This window comes from Ranitomeya imitator, chromosome 4 (assembly GCF_032444005.1).
Source record: "Ranitomeya imitator isolate aRanImi1 chromosome 4, aRanImi1.pri, whole genome shotgun sequence".
Lineage (NCBI taxonomy): Eukaryota > Metazoa > Chordata > Amphibia > Anura > Dendrobatidae > Ranitomeya > Ranitomeya imitator.
The window spans coordinates 505,586,885-505,605,058 of NC_091285.1; the positions used below are offsets into that span (position 1 = coordinate 505,586,885).

General features: G+C 43.8%; 1 protein-coding gene across 1 annotated transcript in view; it reads right to left on the bottom strand.

The window, feature by feature from the left end:
- Window positions 1–18,174, bottom strand: part of SHC4 (SHC adaptor protein 4) — a 179,730-nt gene that overhangs the window by 20,115 nt on the left and 141,441 nt on the right. Inside the window, exons 8-9 of the mRNA XM_069766036.1 lie at window positions 9,489–9,651; window positions 5,777–5,837 (exon numbers count right to left, since the gene is read on the bottom strand). Coding sequence (XP_069622137.1) covers window positions 5,777–5,837; window positions 9,489–9,651 — 224 coding nt within the window. The remainder of the gene's footprint in view (window positions 1–5,776; window positions 5,838–9,488; window positions 9,652–18,174) is intronic.

The window sequence follows — 18,174 nt, forward strand, 5'->3', positions numbered from 1 at the left end:
CGTAAATAATCTGTTCACTGTATTCGACAAGTTGTTCCTATTACAGACATAACAAATATGTCTAATTTGCTTAATTGTTTCTTTAAAGAATGCATAAAAATGTCTTAACTGTTTTTATTATTTTTTAGTAATTTGATCGTAAGAAACAAAAATGTTTTGTTTTTTTTAGTACCTAGAATACAGGTACATTGACATGCACTGCACTGCTATGAAGAGGCATAATACAATGCACATTGAAGTACAGAAAATTCTCCAATACTTGTCATGTATCCGCTTTTTACATACTTAATGGCATCGTTTTCTAAAGTTTAGCGGTTAATCAAACTTATAAGACCAAATACAGTTTCCGGTGTTAAAAGAACCCTCATGGCTAATACTTGCTACCCCATCCAAGGGCAGCATGTATCGGGCACTAGCTGTATGATCTGATCCATGTACAGTCATGGACAATAATTTTGAGAATGAGACAAATATTAATTTTTCCAAAGTCTACTGCTTCATTTTTTCTAATGGCAATTTGCATATACTCCTGAATGTCAGAGTGATCAACTTAACAGCAATTACTGTACTTGCAAGTCAATATTTGCCCAGAAAATGAACTTTAACCCCCAAAACACATTTCAACATCATTGCAGTCCTGCCTTAAAAGGAGCAGCTAACATCGTTTTAGTGATTGATCCATTAACACAGGTGTGGGTGTGTGTTGATGAGGACAGGGCTGGCTATCAATCAGTCATGATTAAGTAAGAATGACATCACTGGACACTTTAAAAGAAGGCTGGTGCTTGGTATCATTGTTTCTCCTCAGTTAACCATGATTATCTCTAAAGAAACACGTGCAGCCATCATTGCACTGCACAAAAATGGCCTAACAGGGAAGAGTATCGCAGCTACAAAGATTGCACCTCAGTCAACAATCTATCGCATCATCAAAAACTTCAAGGAGAGAGCTTCCATTGTTGTCAAAAAGGCTCCAGGGCGCCCAAGAAAGACCAGCAAGCGCCAGGACCGTATGTTAAAACTGTTTCAGCTGCGGGATCGGACTATCAGCAGTGCCAAGCTTCCTCAGGAATGGCAGCAGGCTGGTGTGAGTGCTTCTGCACGCACTGTGAGGCAGAGACTCTTTGAGCAAGGCCTGGTTTAAAGGAGGGCAGCAAAGAAGCCACTTCTCTCCAGAAAAGACATCAGGGACCGACTGATATTCTGCAAAAGGTACAGGGAGTGGACTGCTGAGGACTGGGGCAAAGTCATTTTCTCTGATGAATCCCCTTTTCGATTGTTTGGGACATCTGGAAAACAGCTTATTTGGAGAAGAAGAGGTGAGCGATACCACCAGTCTTGTCTCATGCCAACTGTAAAGCATCCTGAAACCATTCATGTGTGGGGTTGCTTCTCAGCCAAGGGAATCGGCTCACTCACAGTCTTGCCTAAAAACACAGCCATGAATAAAGAATGGTACCAGAATGTCCTCCAAGAGCAACTTCTCCCAACTGTTCAAGAGCAGTTTGGCGCCCAACAATGCCTTTTCCAGCATGATGGAGCACCTTGCCATAAAGCAAAGGTGATAACTAAATGGCTCATGGAACAAAACATAGAGATTTTGGGTCCATGGCCTGGAAACTCCCCAGATCTTAATCCCATTGAGAACTTGTGGTCAATCATCAAGAGACGGGTGGACAAACAAAAACCAACAAATTCTGGCAAAATGCAAGCATTGATTATGCAAGAATGGACTGCTATCAGTCAGGATTTGGTCCAGAAGTTGATTGAGAGCATGCCAGGGAGAATTGCAGAGGTCTTGAAGAAGAAGGGTCAACACTGCAAATATTGACTTGCTGCATTAACTCATTCTAACTGTCAATATAACCTATTGGTACTCATAATATGATTGCAATTATATTTCTGTATGTGATATAAACATCAGACAAACACTAATAAAAACCAGAGGGCAGCAGATCATGTGAAAATATAATTTTGGTGTCATTCTCAAAACTTTTGGCCATGACTGTATGTTTGAATCTGGAATGTCCCAGGACACACGCAGGGAGAGAGTTGTCTGACATTGGCCCATATGCTATGCGGATGATCCTTTATCCCTAAACTGAAATATACGAGTCTTATCCGAAATATGGAAGGCACTAGTGCATGCTGTCATGGACAGCCCAAATAAACAGCATTGTTCCGAGTGCTGTACATGCAGTTGATTAGATGCGCACAATTCATTAAGTAATTGCAACAAATTTTTCTGCACCAAAAGCACAATATTGGCAGAACAAATGAGTAAAATACGTGCGTGCATTTTTTTTTACATCTTTTTGCTCTAATTTTTATGGGTTTTTTTCCCACTTTCAATGGGTGAAAAATGCTGCTAAAACACTGAATGAATTGACGTGCTCCAGATTTGAAAAACACTTTGTTCAAATATGCAAGGAAAAAATCAGCAGCATGTGCATGAGAATCTCATTTAATTGCTGGTACTGGAAAATGCTGTAGTTTTTCCACTGCAAAAACGCAATGAGTTCTTACTCTTGAATAAGGCGCAGAATAAACGCAGCATGTGAACAAGTCATAAGGCTATGTTCCCACAATGAGTATTTCAAGAGCTTTTGATGTCACAGATTTTCTGCAGCATTTCTGCAATTATGTAAATTAGGTTGCTTAGTTTTATTTTCTTTGCATTTTTATCGTGGTTTTTTTTTACAATTTTTGTTGCATTTTTGACACTGCAGTTTTTGTCTCTTTTTAGTGTGTAATGTTTTAGAATTGTATACCATTATACTGTTCTCCTAAGGCTGGAGTCACACTAGCGATTATAAAATCAGTCCGATTTTGTTCCTGCAAAGTCGGACTAGTGTCCTGCAAGAGTCATGCGTTTTTCATGCAAGTACAATCTGATTTCTCACTCCTAGCATTCGATTTACATCCAAATGCAGTGATTGCTATCTGATTGTAATGCAATTTTTAACATGAGCCTATATATAGAGCAATTCTCTGTCATTTACATATCGTTTTAAAAGAAAATATTGTTAAACACACACACCCCATGCTTCCAGAAGCCCCTCCCACAAGTTGGTTTGGCTTGATGGGCACTTTTTGCATACAATACGTTTGCATTCAATATAGTCTTGCTTTTAATACATTTAGGAGGCCATAATGGCACAGCGTATATAAAAAATGTAGAGTAGGACTGCCGCTATCTGAGAATGCCGTGACGTAGCGGGGTAGCTCAAATAATTGATCAATTGTTTGCTAAAAGTATAAAATACAGTTAGAAATTAATATGTGAATATGCACTTTATGTATTGCGTGCTAACCACAGGCAGCGCTGGCTTCTTGGCTTTTTTTTATACGGTCAAGCTGCTCCCACAACAGCTCAATGGGGTTGAGATCTGGTGACTGCGCTGGCCACTCCATTACAGATAGAATACCAGCTGCCTGCTTCCTCCCTAAATAGTTTTGCATAATTTGGAGGTGTGCTTTGGGTCATTGTCCTGTTGTAGGATGAAATTGTCTCCAAGCGCTGTCCACAGGGTATGGCATGGCATTGCAAAATTGGAGTGATAGCCTTCCTTTCATTCAAAATCCCTTTTACCTTGTACAAATCTCCCACTTTACCAGCGCCAAAGCAACACCAGACCATCACATTACCTCCACCATGCTTGACAGATGGCGTCAGGCACTCTTCCAACATCTTTTCAGTTGTTTTGCGTCTCACAAATGTTGTTCTGTGTGATCCAAACACCGCAAACTTGGATTCGTCTGTCCATAACACTTTTTTCCAATCTTACTCTGTCCAATGTCTGTGTTCTTTTGCCTATATTAATCTTTTCCTTTTATTAGTCAGTCTCAGATATGGCTTTTTATTTGCCACTCTGCCCTGAAGGCCAGCATCCTGGAGTTGCCTTTTCACTGTAGACATTGACACTGGCATTTTGCGTGTACTATTTAATGAAGCTGCCAGATGAGGACCTGTTAGGCGTCGATTTCTCAAACTACAGATTCTAATGTACTTGTCTTGTTGCTCAGTTGTGCAGCGGGGCCTCCCACTTCTCTTTCTACTCTGTTTAGAGCCTGTTTGTGCTCTCCTTCCTCTGAAGGGAGTAGTACACACTGTTGTAGGAAATCTTCAGTTGCTTGGCAATTTCTCACATGGAATAGCCTTCATTTCTAAGAACAAGAATAGACTGTCGAGTTTCACATGAAAGTTCCTTTTTTTTCTGGCCATTTTGAGAGTTTAATGGAACCAACAAATGTAATGCTCCATATTCTCAACTAGCTCAAAGGAAGGTTAGGTTTATAGGTTCTCTAATCAGCCAAACTATTTTCAGCTGTGCTAACATACTCGCACAAGGTGTCACGATTGGACTGGCGAGTAAACTGGGTCCAGGGGCACCTTTCCTGGCCCTAGCACTAGGGGGCACCCTAATTCGCCCTGTTCCCCGGGATACCTCAGATGGCGAGGATGCCAGGGCCTTTGTCCTTGCCTTGTCTCCTAACTGCAGCCCTGTGTCTGTCCCCTTCCCCATTCGGAGAAAAGAGGCACTACCATGTTCCATAGTACACAAACCCGACAAACAGGGGTACCAAGACAAGGGTAAAAGAAAACTCCACTCACACAAAATATACTCTCACATATAACAGAGGTATTCATCAGGGTGTGAAGGACGGGGGAAGAAAATAAGGCAGGTAAGGATGAGGACTTCCCAAGCGTTCAAACAAAACAACTGTCGCACAATAACCTCCTCCAGCTCTCCAAACACCAGCTCCTCACTACTCCAGGTCTATCTAGCAAGTGCTATCTGAGACAAGGATTTGGCCAGAAGACCTAGCTTTTATAGGAGAGAGGAGTGGCTAACTGAGCACAGCTGAAAGCAGGGATTTCCACATGGCCTATTAACCCCTGTCCTGCTGAAAGAAAACAAACACCTTTAATACGCCGGAGAAGTACTTCTCAGCGGCGAAGCAGGAGCCATCAGACTCTGGTACTGGTACTGCTCTGTCGCGGTAACTCCGTGACACAAGGGTTTTCAAGGGTATTCTAACCATTCATTAGCCTTCTTACACAGTTAGCAAACACAAAGTACCATAAGAGCACTGGAGTGATGGTTGTTGGAAATGGGCCTCTATACACCTATGAAGATATTGCATTACAAACCAGATGTTTGCAACTAGAATAGTCATTTACCACATTAACAATGTATAGAGTGTAATTCTGAATCATTTAATGTTAGCTTCATTGGAAAAAACTGTCCTTTTCTTTCAAAAATAAGGAAATTTCTAAGTGACCATAAACTTTGGAACGGTAGTGTATATATACGCTCTTGTGACCCAGCCTAAAAGTGTTTTTGAATATGACAAGTTCCCTTTAAATGGTTGCTCCCTTGTTTTTGACTTTATTTAGAGATGTTCTATGTCTTCATCCTGCATGTGATTATAGGGACTGCTGAAAACTGATCAGTAAAAATAATATGCAAATTGCCTCTTCAGAGAAAAAGAGGACTTGAACTCTATAGCGCCATCTGTTGGAAGTAGCGAATTTACAAGTCACAATCAACCCTTTAACGAGTCTCGCAATATGACTTAGGATAAAAGCCAAATCAGTATCTCAATTCACAGTAAAAATAAAAGATTTAAAAGCCCTTATTGGGCAACGTGACAAATTGTAAGATTTTTGAATTGATTTTTAATAGTGATATGGAAAAAATATGTTATTCATGTATGTAGGGTCATTTTGTACTGTTACAAAGTAAGCTTTAAAATATAATGAACATCATACCTACTGTCTTCTGGTTCTCTAGACAATTCTCATATATGTTGACACTTTTGGAGCAACCCCCCTAAGATAGAAGACACCCGTTCAGAAAATAGAAATCGATGAAAAATAACAACCTGCCTCTGGAATTTATTCTATACCATGTAATTTTTATTATACATTTTTGTATTCAGTATTTAGTATCCAGCTGCAATTATGTCCTGAAAATGTAAACTAAGACCTATTTTAATGCCACGACAGCTGAGTCACTGGTATATATTTTAGTATGAGAGGAATCTATAGTTGCCAAAGGAAACCCATATAATCTAAACTTTATTCTGTACACCAGTGGTGGCCAAATCCAGTTCTCAAGGTCAAACTACAAAATTTTACATTACCATGATCATGTACAGCAGTGTAAAATAGTAATCTGAGTGGGAGAACAGCACTAAGGGAATTTGTATATGCTACAGATTTGTTACTAGTATGAAAAAGTTGCAGAAATGTGTATGTCTGAATATGTACTGCTCAAAGAAATAAAGGGAACACTTAAACAACAGAATATAACTCCAAGTAAATCAAACGTCTGTGAAATCAAGCTGTCCACTTAGGAAGCAACACTGTCTGACAATCAATTTCACATGCTGTTGTGCAAATGTAATAGACAACAGATGGAAATTATTGGCAATTATCAAGATACATTCAATAAAGGAGTGGTTCTGCAGGTGGGGACCACAGACCACATCTCAGTACCAATGCTTTCTGGCTGATGTTTTGGTCACTTTTTAATGTTGGTTGTGCTTTCACACTCGTGGTAGCATGAGACAGACTCTACAACCCACACAAGTGGCTCAGGTAGTGCAGCTCATCCAAAATGGCACATCAATGCGAGATGTGGCAAGAAGGTTTGCTATGTCTGTCAGTGTAGTGTCCAGAGGTTGGAGAGGCTACCAGGAGACAGGCGAGTACACCAGGAGACATGGAGGGGGCCGTAGGAGGACAACAACCCAGCAGCAGGACCGCTTCCTCAGCCTTTGTGAAAGGTGGAACAGGAGGAGCACTGCCAGAGCCCTGCAAAATGACCTCCAGCAGGCCACAAATGTGCATGTATCTGCACAAACGGTTAGAAACTGACTCCATGATGATGGTCTGAGTGCCCGACGTTCACAGATGGGGGTTGTGCTCACAGCCCAACACCGTGCAGAACGCTTGGCATTTGCCACAGAACACCAGGATTGGCAAATTCGCCACTGGCGCCCAGTGCTCTTCACAGATGAAAGCAGGTTCACACTGAGCACATGTGACAGACATGACCGAGTCTGGAGACGCCGTTGAGAGCGATCTGCTGTGTGTATATATATATATATATATATATATATATATATATATATACATACACATTTCTGCAACTATACTCTGGTATACACACTCCTAAAAAATTAAAATTGCAACACCAGGAAGGAAAAGTCATGACATTATATAAATTACAGAATGGATAGACATGTTAATGATATGCAAATGATGGAAAATTCAAAACGAAATTTTCAAAACACCTTGATTTATTCAGTATCGAGTATGAGAGTCACATGCAGAAATCCTGTGACTTACATGTCTTGGCTTCTATCAGTGAAGTTATTAATGGTTACCTGAGGATTGTTCTGCCATGCTGAATGCACATGGGCATGGAAATGATGAACATCCGCTGTTGGCAGCTCCCTTGGCAATTGATGACCAGGATCTCATATGTGCTCCATGAGAGAAAAATCCCAAGACGCGGCAGTCCATGGTGGCACATTTAGGTCACGCAGGCTGCTCACAGTATCCGGGAAAATATTCAGCTTTCTACTGAAAATCAGCTCCTGGGATACTTTGGAGAAATGTCTGCACCTCTGGTCCAACCATCAAATCAATGCCTTGCAGCGCTGGAGTCCTGGGTTCTAATCCCACCCAGGACAACATCTGCAAAGAGTTTGTATGTTCTCTCCGTGTTTGCGTGGGTTTCCTCCGGGCACTCCGGTTTCCTCCCACGTTCCAAAGACATACTGATAGGGAATTTAGATTGTGAGCCCCATCGGGGACAGTGATGATAATGTCTGTAAAGCGCTGCGGAATATGTTAGCGCTATATAAAAATAAAGATTATTATTATTATTAATGTAATCTAGAGCCATTTTTCAACAGTACAGTGTCAGACCACATGTTGCTCATGCTATTGTGAGCAGCCTGAGTTTCCAAAAAGTTCTACCATGGCATGTAGCGTCTCCAGTCTTTTTTCATATCGCACATATGGAATGCCATTGGTCTGTAGTTTCAAAGGGAGCTGCCAGCAGCGGATCTTGATGATTTGTGGCCCATCTGCATTCAGTGTGGCAGAACAATCCTCAGACAACTATTAACCCCTTCTCAACATAAAAAAACCTATAGAAACACACAAATATTTAGTCAACAATAAAAAGACAAATCTTTATTGAACAAAATTTCAAGACATATTAAAAGAATCTAAAAGGAGAGTGTCAAACTCAGGCAAAGCCACACAAGAAGCCTCTAGATACAGTCAATAATAGTCAATGAATTGTAGTAAATGTACAGTACATACACCAAAAATTTCAGATACAAAATTTCACAAAAATACAGCATTCAATGATCAGTCTCCAGAGGTATGCATCAGAATGAAATGAAATAAATACAAAGTGCAATACGATTCTACAAGAAAATAAACAGAATAAAAAAAATTACTTGGAGTATGGCAAGGATCTTTACTAAAAAAGGGAAGTATCAACAAGGCAAATGTTTGCTGAAAAAGGTTGTGCATTAGCCACATGAGTGTGGTCACTGGTTAAAAGGAGGGAACAATACATAAAATCAAGTGAATAGTCAGTCAGATGTAGGAAAATGTATTATATCCCAATTATAGTCATGAAAATAAATAGGACCAGTATATTGTATGGACACAATTCCATGCTAGACAAAATAAGAGCTGTAAGGAAAGAATTAAATCAACAATGGTATAAAGTGAAAAGAGGTAAATAAACCTGTGTGGAAGCCAAAGAAGCAACCCTGGCACGCGTTTTGCGTACAGCTTCCTCTGAGGGGACAGTATACCGGTCCCTATTTATTTTCAGAACTTTTTAGTGTATTTATTAGTTTCCCTTAGAGGACTTCATATAGTAAAAATCACAGTCTCTTTTGACCCTTCAGTGATCACGTCATGGGAGTACCAATAGCAGCATAGAATGAGACGCCTCCCATACGAGCACAGTGTTAATGCCTCTGAATGTGGCGGTTAGAAGCAGGTCCAGGTTGTAAAACAGCCGGCACCTGACGATTATGGGGCGAGGTCACCCTGTGAGCCCGCTCCTCCATACACCCACCACCGACTTGTGCCATTCATGCACAGCGGATGTCAATAAGGGGTTAGTAACCTCATTGATAGCAGCCGGGGAGTGCAAGTGCGTTATTTTAGTGCATGGCTCTTAAACTCAATACTGAATAAATCGAGATGTTTTTAAAAAAATTGGTTTCTACTTTTTCAGAATTTAGAAAACGTTATTCTTTCTCTCCATCCTGTGATTTCCATTATTGCACACATTTTTCTTTTTTTGTGTTGGAATTTCAATGATAAATGTTGACTAGTGATAGAATGAATTTAAAAAAAAGTCACTGTACTGTTAATTTAAGAACAACAGAACAGAAATTCAATGCATTATATACATGTCATTAGAAGTTGTAGGACCAACCTTAAGGCCTTTCTTATCAGAATCATTTCTAGCATCTGTGATTTCCTCCTGCATCCTTCGATCTAGTAAACCACCCGCAGGGGGCTCTTTACCTGGGACCTCGTTGTAGTATTCTTGGCCTTTTCTTTCCATTTTCTCCACATTATTAGGGCTTGATACTTCACTAAACACACAAAATGCACAGTCTGATGATAGTAATGCATATGAGGAAGCCATCATCCATGAGAAATGAAAAGCATGTGTCCATTACTAAATACCAAGAGCTGAATAAAGGGATATGAATGTAAACAGTATTATTTATCATGCATCAATCCTGAGCTATAGTCTTTTTTATGTTATGTTCACAGGATGTATGTTTTCGAAAGTTCTAACAACCAAACCTGCAGTGTGTGTTATTCTGCTGCATATAGATGGCAGATTTCATCACAAATTTTATATTTGGTACTAAAAAGTGTAACATTCACAACAAAAATATCTGTACAGGCTTGATACTGCCCATTTTGTGCATTTATTTTTACTATTCCTTAGGACACGTTCAGTGTTTGGTGAGTTTTTACCTCAGTATGTGTAAGCCAAAACCAGGAGTGGGTGATAAATACAGATGTGGTGATGTAAAAAATTAAGTTTATCTAAGGCTTTGAGTCACACACAAGAAAACACGCTCCAAAATATACTATACATCAGGAGAAAGAAGGTAATTTCTATACACCTTCCCTTGAAAATGCAACTACAATATCCACGCGAAACGCGCGTTGGGGATGGGGATTTATGCACCTGATTTTCTGGTCTCCTGATTTCTTCTCCATCACTAGGTACAATGTCGTGACATCCAAATATAGATTTTCATACCGTAGGGGGAATCTGTATATGTATATTGCTGGCATTTTGCAGACTTAGATTTAAACTGTAGTGTCATCCCCTCAGTCTTTAAAATGTGTCACCCCCTCTGGATAATGGTTAACTTTATTGTACCAGTCAGTTTTTAACGAGAATTGTGGAGTCCTGTCTTGTTTCTACAATTTTATAACTTTTGGCTATGTTACCTAATAATAAAAATCAGCTTTTTAAACCATTATACTCCGACCTTCTTTCTCCTGATATACACTGCTAAAAAAAATAAAGGGAACACTCAAACAACAGAATATAACTCCAAATAAATCAAACTTCTGTGAAATCAAACTGTCCACTTAGGAAGCAACACTGTTTGACAATCAATTTCACATGCTGTTGTGCAAATGGAATAGACAACAGATGGAAATTATTGGCAATTATCAAGACACCCTCAATAAAGGAGTGGTTCTGCAGGTGGGGACCACAGACCACATCTCAGTACCAATGCTTTCTGGCTGATGCTTTGGTCACTTTTGAATGTTGGTTGTGATTTCACACTTGTGGTAGCATGAGACGGACTCTACAACCCACACAAGTGGCTCAGGTAGTGCAGCTGATCCAGGATGGCGCATTGTGCTCTTCACAGATGAAAGCAGGTTCACACTTAGCTCATGTGACAGACGTGACAGAGTCTGGAGACGCTGTGGAGAGTGATTGCTGCCTGCAACATCCTTCAGCATGACCGGCTTGGCAGTGGGTCAGTAATGGTGTGGGGTGGCATTTCTTTGGAGGGCCGCACAGCCCTCCATGTGCTCGCCAGAGGTTTTCTGACTGCCATTAGGTACCAAGATGAGATCGTCAGACCCCTTGTGAGACCATATGCTGGTGTGGTTGGCCCTGGGTTCCTCCTAATGCAGGACAATGCCAGACCTCTTGTGGCTGGAGTGTATCAGCAGTTCCTGCAAGATGAAGGCATTGAAGCTATGGACTGGCCCGCCCATTTCCCAGACCTAAATCCGATTGAACACATCTGGGACATCATGTCTCGCACCATCCAACAATGTCGCGTTGCACCACAGACTGTCCAGGAGTTGGCAGATGCTTTAGTCGAGGTCTGGGAGATCACTCAGGAGACCATCCACCGCCTCATCAGGAGCATGCCCAGGCATTGTAGGGAGGTCATACAGACACGTGGAGGCCACACACATTACTGAGCATCATTTCCTTGTCTTAAGGCATTTCCATTGAAGTTGGATCAGCCTGTAATTTCATTTTCCACTTTGATTTTGAGCATCATTCCAACTCCATACCTCCATGGGATATTATTTGTGATTTACTGTACGTTGATAATTTTTAGGTTTTATTGTTCTCAACACATTCCACTATGTAATGAATAAAGATTTACAACTGGAATATTTCATTCAGTGATATCTAGGATGTGGGATTTTAGTGTTCCCTTTATTTTTTTTGAGCAGTATATAATTTGCACATACAGACATAAACCTTCAGAGGAGGACTCCAACATAAGCTGTTGTATAAGTGCCCAGGAATGCAAGATGATATTCTTTTGGCATCCGTCAGGTCCTTAGGACCTTTTGTCTAAATTCACCATTTGTCGTGAGTTTCTCTGGTGCATACACTAAGTGTAGTATAAAAAAATGTGTGGGCTTGATTCATTATAACTGGCATTGCGCATGACTGTCTTAATCATGGGCGTGCTGAGATGTCCCTAATTCATTAAGAGGCTTAATGAATTTTGCACATCTTACAATGGACATACTACATGTGCCTGTGCCTAAGTCAGAGACAAGACAAAAACTTCTCAGGAATGTTTGGGCATGCTTTTCCACGTCCCACTCTTCTCTGCCTACTTTGTCAGAACCAGACAAAACTGGCGTGAAAATGCCAGAAGTTCTCACATTTTTCCACAACTTTATATTGTGCAAAGATTTTGCTACATTTTTCAATGTTAACGATTGCACAATCGGATTTAAGCCTCTACTAGGCTCATTTTAGGCTATATCCACACATCAATATAAGTGTTACCATCTGAGAGAAACTTTCTTAGTCACATCAGTTTTTTTTTCTCATAGCTTTTTTTTTATATACTGAAAGGCCAGGGATAGATAAGTGTATGAAAAACCATCCGAGTTTCATCCAAAAAAACTCAGGACTACTTTAATCCGTTTTTCATACATTTAGTCATTGGTGTACCATCCACGTGTCCATTGTTTACAGGCATGTAACATCTGTTTGATGCAAGTGGGCAATGTATTTTCATACAGCTACATACAACAATGTACTGATCAAATACAGTTTCCAATGGTAATAATGAAAATGTATTCGGAAAATTTGGATGCCAGATAGTTCTGTGAGGGATACAATTTTTCTCACACCCATAGGCTTGAATGGCAGAGTCTCTTCTGCGACTTGAATGAAAATAATGCATGCTGCGATTTTTTTTTTTCAGATTGAACATCCCTATGCAGTTCCATTGGCCAATCTGCTGATTTTTATTCAAACTGCACATGTCTATATAATACTCTGATTTGAACAAGCCCTTAAAAACAGATGAAGCTAGAATGGAACTCTGAAGTAAAAAGTCTGTCTTCCTAGTTCAAGCTGTATTAATTAGGCCATGTTCACACGTTCAGTATTTGGTCAGTATTTTACCTCAGTATGTGTTAGCCAATATCAGGAGTGCAACAATCAGAGGAAAAGTGTAATAGAAACACATCACCACTTCTTATTTAGCACCCACTCCTGGTTTTAGTTTATAAGTACGGAGGTAAAATACTGACCAAATAATGAATGTGTGAATGTGGCCTAAGACATGTCAAACAGATATGTAAATGTGGCCATATCTGGCAAATTCACAAGATAAAAATGCATAGACGTGACCAGTAGAACTCTTCTCTGCATCATTCTAGTACATATAGTAGTTGGAGACAATGCTACAAAGAGTAAAAGGCCAATTTACAGCAGAATTATTCCTGCAGTTTTGAGAGCATTCCAGATGAGATAGTTATCTTTTAATTTGTCTGGAAAGACAATGGGAGGCCAGAGATAATGAGTGTTTATATCAATGACATTGGAAGGAAGTCTGATAAATCTTGTTGTAGGGAACGTATTTGATCAGCAGAGTCACTGTTGGTGGTATGCTTCTTTCCCATTACATTGCTTTTATAAATTATTTTATCAAATATTTCTTCCCGAGTTACATTGTCAATGTCATTTATTTTGTTAATTGCCACATCTGGAAGATTTCATGTAAAACCCCTTATCATCTTCCATTACAGCATTTTATGGCCTCAAAGGATTTCTCAGTTTCTCCATTATTCTCCTTGGAAGATAAAGTCTTGTTTTATGTGATAAAATACAAACACAACTTATTTTAATTGGCAAACGTTCTGAAACTTCTCAGAGAAGCACTCAGCAGAAATGTCTACATTTTATTTCCCAGAACTTCGAGGGGAGAAAAGGCATTTCCTTTCTTTTAACTTGTGGATGTTTTCAATTTGTTCAAGTTCTGGCATATTTTACACATTTGGTAAATTTGCTTGTAGGAAATATACAAAAAAATGTAACCCACAGAAATGAACAGTGTGTGATTAGGGAGCCGCTGCCATCTTGGATATGGGCATACTAACAGAGATTGGCATGACTCCATTTTGTCTCCTGGTCACAGGTCTGCAGAGATGAGCACTGCTGGCCCCCACCTTTTCTCATGAATAAAGTTCCTTTTAGCATGGTAATGGTATTAAGCTCAGTGTAGCAGGCAGAAGGTACTTCAAAGCTCAATGAGGAAGCCACACCAGCAGGGGACAAGGAGGTGCCTGGGGCCTTAATGAAAGCACGCATGTCAAGTGGCCACAGGATACACATCTATTGTGGCCTTCCAGTCGAACCGTCTCCAACATGGAATCATGAATTATGGGCGCATCGTCTGAGGTACAGGCTCATAAAAAATATCTTCATGGCCCTGAAGAAATTGCGCTTCTGACAGTGCAACTCCCGGGTCCATGGGAGTTCCGGAGGCTGAGATATAGAGATCAGCCTCCCACAGCGACCGAATGGGTCCAGGTTTGATCCCTATACGACTGGCAGAACAAACGCTCATGCGCTGGTACCGCCCGTGTACTGATCCGATCACCCTGAGAGCAGTTATCCCATTTATTAGATATTGGAATAAATCTTGCAGGGAAGCTGAGGGGTGGAGATTCTTAGCCCGCCCAGGTACAGGGGGAGGGGCACAGCAGGGTTAAGAGCTGGGACCCCTGGAGAGTGAGAGAGAACAGAGGAAGATGACTAACTAAGGAACTAAGGGAGGATATGCCAGCCAGAGGGGAGCAAGCACACGCTTTCTGGGGGCTGCCTGGCAACTAAGTCTTGGACTTGCAGAACGCTGAGCCCCCCAACTTCCACAAGCGACCTCCAACCTGGTAAATTGATCTCCGGCTTTATACCTTTAAGCCTTGTCTTATGATTTTTATTTTTTACTCTGACTGTAACTCTTGATATAGTTTGACTGTATATTACTTGTAATTACCTAGTGTGCCCTTAAGGCATTTAAATCATAAATCAATTTTGGGCTGGTCCTTTTACTCTGATTGCGAATCTTAGAATACCCAGCGTGGGTAACTGGGCAGTCTCCCCGGCGGCCATTTGCTCTAGGTGCAGTTCCCTTATTGACCTGAGAGACAAAGAGGGCGCTGGAGAGCTGTGCCTGTGTAGTGACGTCACGGATTGGTGACATGGGAGGAACCGGGTTTCCTTCACATTGGTGGCAGCCTGTGGGATCAGAGTAATAGTGTGCGTGGGACCCCTACTCCCAGACACTAAAGACTACCAGCGGTAACTTTCACTGCTGGCGTCTTAAGGTCAGCCCAGCACTAGACGGTCAGAGTGTAGATATAATAAGTTGTGTGCAAGGTCAGGGTTACAGCTGTGTCAGTAACCAGAGGTTCCAAAGATGGTGGATGGCACCAGGAGTGCAGTGAGGGCGCAGGCCATTGTTATGGTCTATGAGGAGGTGTTGGGGGACGGTACTGTTCAAGACGAGGGGGAGCTCAGCCTGGACTCCCCAAGGAGCCAGCCACTTGTGCTTAGTCCGGCAAGGGACTACGCACCACCTACCCACCCCAGCCTGTCCACATCAGAGGCCCTTGTTGCAGCGGCGGTGGCACATCTCAAGGCAGGTAATGAAGATGCCTATATGAGACTCATGGCAGCTGCAGAGAAAGCAGCGGAAGCCGAGCGTGCAGAATGCCGTGAAGCGACGGAGCGAGTGCCTGCAGAACGCCGTGAAGTAGTGGAGCGGGCAGAGAAAGCTGCATAGCGGGCAGAGAGAGCAGCGGAGCGCCAGCACCGATTGGAGATGGCTCATCACGAGCTCCCGCTGGACGGCCCAGCACCACCAGAGTCCAGGGCTTCCAAAGTCTGGGCCGAGGACTTCCCTCTGCTTGAGAAGGATGGAGACCTGGATTCCTTCTTGCTTGCCTTTGAAAGGACCTGCCTTCAACACCATCTGGCCCCGGATCAGTGGGCAAGATATCTGACCCCCCGTTTGAGAGGTGAGTCCCTGGAAGTTTTGGGGGACTTACCTGCCGGGGAGGAGCAGGACTACAGCAGCATCAAGCGGGCCCTGATCCAGCACTACAACCTCACCCTGAAGTCCTACCTCAAGAAGTTCTGGAGCCTGCAGCGGGGCCCAAAGGACACCTGGACCGACCACATGTGGGCATTGCTGAGAGCTGCAGAGCACTGGACTTCGGGTCTAGCGCTCACCACCCACCAGGAGGTCAAGGAACTGTTCGTCACGGAGCAGTTCTTGTGGAACTGCACAGAGGACCTCCAGCAATTCCTCCGTGACTGGAAACCGAGTCTGGCAGACGAGTATGCCAATAACAGGGCACCTGAGCCGAAGAAGCCTGCCAGCAGCACCTGGAGAGGGGGTAATCCCAATCCTGCCCCTGATTCCCCAGCCCCCAGAGTGCAAGGGGTGTACCCCCCTGCTGCCCTCTCCAGGCCAGGCACAGAACCCAGACGTTGTCATCACTGCAACCAGCCGGGACACTTTAAGGCTGTATGTCCCCAGCGTCTTAAGGCCCCATCCCTGTCCCCGGATACGTCCATTGTTTTATGTGTGGGAGGGGGGTGGTGGGAGGACCCTGGACATTTACCAACTCATCACCATTGGCCGCTCAGCGGTCTTGGGACTGTGGGACACAAGCGCTGAACGAACCCTGGTACGTCCTGAGGTGGTGTCCCCTCAAGACTTGGTACCGGGGAAAACCCTTTCTGTCTCCGGAATTGAAGGGGTGGAACTGGCGCTGCCTGTCGCCAAGGTGTTTTTGGACTGGGGCGCCGGGAGGGGAATGCGGGAGTAACGTCAAATATTCCTGCCAATGTATTACTTGTGACCGATTTGGGGCGGCTAGTGTCTCAGTATGTGGCCACTGTACCCCCAAGTTCGGCTCCCCAAGAATGTCATGACTCTACTGTGAATGTTGATGTGTTGAATGTGCCTCCAACAGTGGAGGAGGGAGTGAAACCTGAGGGTAATCCATGCACTGACACCACACACACAGGGCTCACAGGGAGGACAGATGAGGAGACTGTAGGGGAGAGCCCAGAGGTGGAGGGAGGGGCTGCTACGGGCAGTGTAGGGCCCCTAAGTGAATCCAGCCTGCTGAGTCTAGGGCCCCTGCAGGAAGAGGAACAAGCCATGGGGGGAGGGGGCGTTCCTGGAGAGGAGCCACCAGGTAAGACCCGAGGGCAGGAGTTCCCCAAACCTGGGATGTCAGGAGGGCAGGGAAGTCTGCCTGACCCGGCGACTTGGTCAGGAACCGGGGGGAAGCAGGCGCTACCCGTGAGCACAGCGGTCGTGGCCGCTGTCACCAGGAGTGGGAGCTCCGGAGCCCAAGGAGCATTGCATAGGTCCGACGGCTTCCCACTCTCTGACCAAGTGGCTGCCGAGTCAGACAGCAGCCAGGAGACAGATCCCGGGGAGCTGACAGCGGATGTGGCGGTGTTGTTCATTCTTGCCACATTGAGTCAGGGATTTCAGGCAGCGTTGGAAGCTGACGCTAGCCTGAAAGCTCTCAAGGAGCAGGCGGCACAGCCTCCCAGGGAGTCAGACCGCAAGCGGGTGGTCTGGGACCAGGGACAGCTGTAACGGGTAACGGTCCAGCAGGGTTCACCGGAGGCGTGGCCTAGGGACCGACCGTTAGTGGTACCCTATCCATTCAGAGAGAGAGAGGAGGAGGCAAAGACAGCCTCAGAGAGAGACAGAGGAGGAGGCAGAGGCAGCCTCAGAGAGAGAGAGGAGGGGCAGAGACAGCCTCAGAGAGAGAGAGGAGGGGGCAGACAGCCACAGAGAGAGACAGAGGAGGAGGCAGAGACAGCCTCAGAGAGAGAGAGAGGAGGAGACAGAGACAGCCTCAGAGAGAGGCAGAGGAGGAGGCAGAGACAGCCTCAGAGAGAGAGAGAGGAGGAGGCAGAGACAGCCACAGAGAGAGAGAGGAGGGTGCAGAGAGCCTCAGAGAGAGAGGAGGGGCAAAGACAGCCTCAGAGAGAGACAGAGGAGGAGGCAGAGACAGCCTCAGAGAGAGTGAGGAGGAGGCAGAGACAGCCTCAGAGAGAGACAGAGGAGGAGGCAGAGACAGCCTCAGAGAGAGAGGAGGAGGCAGAGACAGCCTCAGAGAGAGGCAGAGGAGGAGGCAGAGACAGCCTCAGAGAGAGGAGGGGGCAGAGCCAGCCTTGGAGAGAGAGGAGGGAGCAGAGACAGCCTTGGAGAGAGAGGAGGAGGCAGAGACAGCCTCAGAGAGAGGCAGAGGAAGAGGCAGCGACCATG